Source organism: Opisthorchis viverrini (genome assembly GCF_000715545.1).
Source record: "Opisthorchis viverrini unplaced genomic scaffold opera_v5_115, whole genome shotgun sequence".
Classification (NCBI taxonomy): Eukaryota; Metazoa; Platyhelminthes; class Trematoda; order Opisthorchiida; family Opisthorchiidae; genus Opisthorchis; species Opisthorchis viverrini.
The window spans coordinates 545,364-552,042 of record NW_008751773.1 but is presented as its reverse complement, the minus strand read 5'-3'; the positions used below and the strand labels follow the sequence as shown (position 1 = coordinate 552,042).

General features: G+C 43.3%; 1 protein-coding gene across 1 annotated transcript in view; it reads left to right on the top strand.

Moving 5' to 3' along the window:
* The window catches only part of T265_05911 (hypothetical protein), a gene marked incomplete at both ends in the record, with an annotated part of 52,667 nt that overhangs the window by 39,826 nt on the left and 6,162 nt on the right, over window positions 1–6,679 (top strand). The window contains one exon of the mRNA XM_009171046.1: window positions 2,387–2,645. Coding sequence (XP_009169310.1) covers window positions 2,387–2,645 — 259 coding nt within the window. The remainder of the gene's footprint in view (window positions 1–2,386; window positions 2,646–6,679) is intronic.

Sequence of the window (6,679 nt, the reverse complement as noted above, 5' to 3'; positions counted from 1 at the left end):
GTGGTAGCACAAAACAGTAAAGCGTCTGGACTCGATGTGATAGCACTCACTTCCGGAATCCCCTGGTTGGAGTCAAAAAATTAGTCGGTTGTGAAATGTTGACTTCGAATAAAAATACACTGCTCAGCACTGTCATTAGGATGTCATCTAGCTACAGAGGTAGCCCACGATTTTGCTAGTAAGTTCATTGTAATCCTATTAGAATGTGGTGGTTCTCCCAACTTGCCTAAGAGCCCTGCGATTTTTCGAACAAACGAGCCGTGTATGTCCTCACTCATCTAAGAAAAAACTTACCGACAGTTGTTAGAAACTCGTATAAACATCAACGAGGGAATGGCCGTTGTGGTCATCGGAAATATACGTCGAAATAGAAAACTAGATTTGAATGGCATACACTGTCACCACACTATTTATATTTATTGGTAAGAAGTTGATTGGTGGATCAAGGTAGGGTCTAAGTCTGCTCGCTACGCGACAATTTACACCGAATGACCGTTGGTTTGCACCAGTTAAGCCACCAGCGATTGTGTCAGCTTTTAAGGGAATGAATATTGACTCCTTGATTCTCTGAGATAGACCTCAAGTCGTTCGGTCCAACTAAGTTGCGAAATTTTCACAAACAAAGGAATAAGTGACCACACAGGAATCGTGGACAAACCGCAGACCACTGTTGAATTGTATACCCAGCTATGTTGCACTGAACGCTCGTTCTGGGGCAGACATTTAGGCAACGAATAAACTTCTCTGAGGCCATATCGCTACCAAGTGTCAGCCGAACGTATATAAGCTTTTTCTGTGACTGATGAACTTCCATCTATTACTACTCAACATTCGCATCAATTAATTCGCATGGACTGCTGCGAGCGACCGATCACTATCGAAGTTTTCCCGGATGGCTCCTCCCGTTTAGCTTCTAGTATGCCATTTGCAGGGGTCCAATAGACTCCATTCACAGAGTTGAAGAAGCTAGTACACTGGTCAGAACATGTAGATATTCCGTATGTCACCTGCGAAGTGAACCATCTTTCAGGCCTCTGCACCATCGAGAAACTGAAACTGACTACTGAGACCTTCCATGAGGGAGGTTGCAGTATCTGATTCAGAGATAAAAAATATTAGAACATTGTGCATAAAGTTTTAAATCCAACTTGCAAAACTGTGTTCGAGGTTGATGAGATCAGTTAGAATGACACCAAATAGAGGGTTCATTGCAAATCCATCTCCTTGTATCGAAGTAGTGCCATCAAATAAATGTACTGAGGGCAGAGCAGTCCTTTACAGTCAACGACCACAATGGTGAAGTTACGTTAGAATTGGCCGACAGACCGCAGATAACCTCAACGGTTTCGAAAACGAATGCATTTATGACGAGACGCATAATGGACATATGCGTCTGTTTACCATGCACATTTTGGATCGCTTCGGCGAACGCGAAAGTATCCTGGTCTTGAACCCCCAAACCACAAGACCTCAAGACTTATGCATCCACCAACCAGACCTTTCAACAGGCAGCCTATTGATTTATTATCCCAGTCCGAGAAAGTTTTGATAGCTGGTCATCCAACCGTCTAAAAGCGGTCAACCTGTCCATACACTTGGCTTGATGAGGTTTTCGCCTCAACTCAACAATGAACCCATCGCTTGTTTACCAAGCGTTTCTGAAGCTCTTAATGGACTGGAAATTGAACACCTCTTGAGGAAACGCTGTGACTAATCAACCATCGTATGAGGTACTTAAAAAGGAATGTTTGAAAGCTACAGAAGGCCTGTTTTGGAATCATATGAATGCACACCAGAGTAAACTAAAAGAGCTACACCTGGTCTCCGAACAGAACCCAATTGCCGTGCCAAGGATGGTTTGAATTCCGTGACCACTGAACTGAGGGTCATTGTTAATGAGTACTGGAGCCACTCTTCCTCGAGATAACCAGTCCTTTACAAATTTTGGTGACTTGCCACTGAACTGTAAGACAAAAGTTGCGAAACAACACCGAGTTTGTCCCTTAAAGCATTGAAACAGCTGACCAGGAAGGAAATCCTTGGGGAGGTGCACTGTGACTAGAACTCTCTTACATGAAAGCAAGATCGCGTGGATCTTGTGGTCACTTCGTAACCGCTATTCATCAGAACTATGTTTTCAATTGAGAATTCATCCCGTGTGTGGAACCAATCTATTCCGAAAAGCACCGTACAGCTGCTTCATTTTCAATGGAAACCGTAAACATTTTGAACACCTCATGAAATTTCGGGAAAAATGGATGAAGTCTCAGGGGTCGTTGTAGTGGAACAGGCAAACCCATTCAAATGTATTTATGACCAAAGTCGCACTGTGCTCCTCCAAACTTTTAAAGCATCATATCCTTTCCCTTTCAGCAGATTTTTACAGATGGATAAACGATTTACCAAAGGCTTGATCATTTTACTGTTTTTAATGTCGCTGGATTCGGTGATATGTATTCGAGTCCTTGGACAACTCGGAAATTTCCGTTATGCCGGAGAGTCCACAGTTTATCCTGAACTGCCGGTCGAAGCAGCAGACCAGCCGGAACAATCGCTACCTGTATTGTGGACAAGCAAAAGAGGTCACATACGCGTCGGTAGAGGAATGGCTTTCAAACCTGGAAAAACCGACCTTTGGTATCGGCGTTGGTAATGCGAGGAGTGTATTTGCTTACAGTCCGTGTGTACCTTGACGGCTCTCATATACGGATATGCTAGTACTATGGCGTTTTTCAAACGGAATCGGTGTTCTAACAAACCCTAACTTAGACAGCTTGTTCATATATTTCAGTATTTTTCACCTCCGTTAGATGCCCAGGCTTAGTGAACTCTCAAGAGAGACTATGAATAGCGTGAGCCAAAATGTTGACGTCGCAAACTTAGCTCTCGTTTGTTTCGGTTTTTCGGAATGTTAACTGTTAGGTTAGCTAACCTTCTATATTCGTAATGCACTACTCATTAGGTTGCTGAGAATTCTTCACAGCCCACGCGTTTGTTTCGGTTTTTCGGAATGTTAACTGTTAGGTTAGCTAACCTTCTATATTCGTAATGCACTACTCATTAGGTTGCTGAGAATTCTTCGACAGCCCACGACCGGTTTCGCTCTTCTTGGGGCTCAGCAGGTGGGCGCAGTCCCCGAGTTTCGGTAGATCTTATGTCTAGTCTAAGTCTAAGAATTCTCAAAGAGCACAAACCTCAGAAAAAGGCCAGTATATGATTACCGTAAGGCACAGGATTGCGGCATCCTCAGTCGCTAATAGATTTAGAAATTAGAAATGTAACATTCTTCATTGAATAAAAAGGATTTGATGGAACTATTGACCTACCCAAAACACTGTCAGTCATCGAGTTTGACAGCTTCGCACACCCACAAAAAACGGTGAATCACAATCGATTGACCAGTTGGCCATCATAAGGACTACGTCACGTCACTAATGATCCGGTTACTTATTCATCGCTTGTCATAAAGACCATCGTGCGACTTCCCTACAGTGCATGGGAGAAGATTACTGGCAGAATAAGATAACACAAAGTCCCATCATATGCAATACTATACATAAGTTATTTGAAATCCGCAACCGCGTAAATCAGTGCCAAATCCAGTCATGCTTAGTCGGCAGGGAATGCAAGTCACAACGGCAAATGAAAAACGTTTATATACAGTATGTTCTTATGAAGTGTACTGGAAGGCGAGAAAGAGACGAAAGAACAGCCAACTCAATTATGGAGAACCAAATGATGTGTTCACTGGTAATGAGTCACGCTGCTAAAGTTGGAATGGGAAAGAAATGTGGAGGATCAAAACAAGGAATTCGTATACACCACTACATCATGAACGAGGGACTCAGCTGGGTTCCATGCTTAGAATGACCTTTCTTATCGAGTACGAAATATTGGTTCATTATTATTTGACAAATAGATCCTGATTTCTTAGCAATTATTTATTGCGAATGTAAATATCAGTTTGAAACATTCTGATGACCGAGAAGCCACTCAGCATGCAGCCTACTCACTTGAAAATATCAGGTGAAACGAACACTCTAAATTGACAAATGGGTAAATACTGTTCCCAAGAATTATGCCGTCATGTCAAAAAGTTGACCCCCTCTAAAATGCCCCTCTCTATTGGAAAAAGTTCCAAGATTTACCAAAATTGTCGACTAATACGAGATGAGGTCTCCAGGAGAGAGGACTGTTGGAAATGGCAGTAAAGTAATGAACATAGGGAATCCTTAACAGGTATTCAAAACTACAAATAGTTCAGTGTGTTGGCCAACAGATCCCATATTAAACAGGTTTTCGGGGTGTAAATATGCAAAGCTGAGTGACGCCTTCCCTTGAATGTTTCTTTGATGAAAAGTGCTATGACGCCACCGAGGTTGCAAGAAATTTATCCAATTTTAACGCATATACACGAATGTGCTGCTAACGACACATTCCGAATCGAAAAGTTTTTGGTGACCAAACCTCATTAGGATAGCTCCTATTGAATGCAAAATAATTCTCCCTGAAACATTGATCAATAAGTGTCGCCGATGAACAACTAGAGTATTAAACGCCTTGTAAAAGGGCAACAGCGCAATAGACGTGAGGGCCAGCCCACTACAAGAGAATCCCGGAAGATCAGGGCCAACCAGAAATGAAGAATCAGCCTTGCCAGAAGACATGCGTAATCAGTGTCCATTAACACTAGCGAAAATAGCCTTTGAGCTTTAGGGGGCAATTACGAGAAAATTTGCCGCAGCGGTATTCTACTCTACCAGATGCTTCCCCCACAACTAAATCTACATGCTGGTTGTTTCCAAGCCCACATTTGGTGCACTCCATGGTTTATGATGACTGTGCGGGCTTGCATCTTACAGAGGAATGCCAAATTGGAATTCTCCGATGGATGCTGGTATAGCGCCAGCAACATGAAGAGTATATAGATCAAAGACTCGGTAACGGGCACGGCCCGCTCCTGAGCACCCCTTGGAACGGTTTGATGCCACTAACCAGGGATCGAAGCATGATGGGACTAAGTGGTTCACAGGCCTAAAACAAAAACTCCCGCATAATGCCAAATCTGATTGGGACTGTTTATGAAAGTTGCGCTACAAGTTAGAAATCGAGGGAAAACTGATTACACTAAACGATTGTGCAGAATTTGTAAAGCTTCGTCTCAGTAACAAACTGGCGGTAATAACAGAGAATCTAAGGAGAATACGTCTCTCACAGCTGGTCAAATCAAAATTCAAACTACAGTAGCTGGCTATGGCGCAGGTCCGACTACCTACATTCTTGATGGGTCCTCTCATGGTTCGTCCAGTAAGCATTCACGGCTTTATGTTATTTTGCACAAAGAATTTATCTTTAAGCCTCTAAATGCAAACAACCTGAATGTTGGTGAATACGTAGTCCCTTAAGCCTGATGCCGGCTGTGGAACAAACCAACCAACCAAAGCTGTACAGAAGCTGCTTCGATGACATTCGCATCACCAGACGTCACATACGAAAGAAGCATCCTTCATCCTCAATTCACCCAACGCAAAGATATAAAGGGCAAGTTTGTCAGCAATTTAGGCGCACATAACTAGATGAAGAGAAGGGTGCTGCGGTTAATCAGAGAGAGATATGAGCAGAATAACACCAAAACCTGCCGAATTCTGTCCGGCACAGGTACATGCCTTGTTTTACAGAGTCACACGAATCTCTGAACTTGGTGTGCTCTCCAGTTTCACATGAAAGCCCTGAAGAGGGATCATCCGGACGATTCATTTTAGTCCTATAGAGCCCGATCGATAACTCATATGAAGCAAACTACGGGAAGAACGTGTATTGATCCATCTATTTAACACGGGAATCATTGCTACTGGACACAGAGCAGAGCGACAGTGTAGCATATCCAAGAATCCTACTGAAAATCAGGTGGACCAGAAGTGCAGTCACCTGAATGTGCGATGAAGTCTACACAGGCACATATGAAGGAAAAATTAAACCACATTATCCAACGTACTCTTAATGATGGAAGAAGCGAGCAACAAGTGAACAAGTGTCTTCCGTGATCCAGCTTCTGGCTGATACAGATGCTAAATAGGAACCAATTACAGGAAGCTAACGTTCACAGCTTTAGACCTGCAAATGTGTGAATTAGGGGACAGCTTCAAGAGTATGTCATCGTCACCATCGACAACACAATATCAGTGCTCAAAACCGATGCTTCACTGCCGTAAAACCATAATTTGTTTGAAAGCCCCACGATGGAGAGAAAAAAGTGGACGCGTAGGGGAGATCAGCCTCGCTTACATTCCAGACAGAAAATGACAGGATAAACGACACTGACATCGATTAACAGCAACATCTTGTCTTTCATGGTGCCAGAGTTGGTCATTTGGGACGTAAGTGGGAGTAAATAAAAGCAAGTAAAAGCGAACAACTTTCCGATTATGAGACTTATTCCCAGACGTTACCAGACAGAGCGAAGAGGTGACTCCTAAAGGGCATTCAGTCAGCTAAAGATCCCCTGCTCATCCTGCCGCATTGGCCTCTGAACCGCTAAAAAGCACAGCTGGAAGCGAGTGGGGTAATAGAGCAGTTAGCCCAACGACTGTGCTTACATCTGAAACCCTGTTTATGATGCACATCACATATCAACGACCAGTGTGACGTAAGCTGGGGTACTTGTCAGGGCAACCAGACG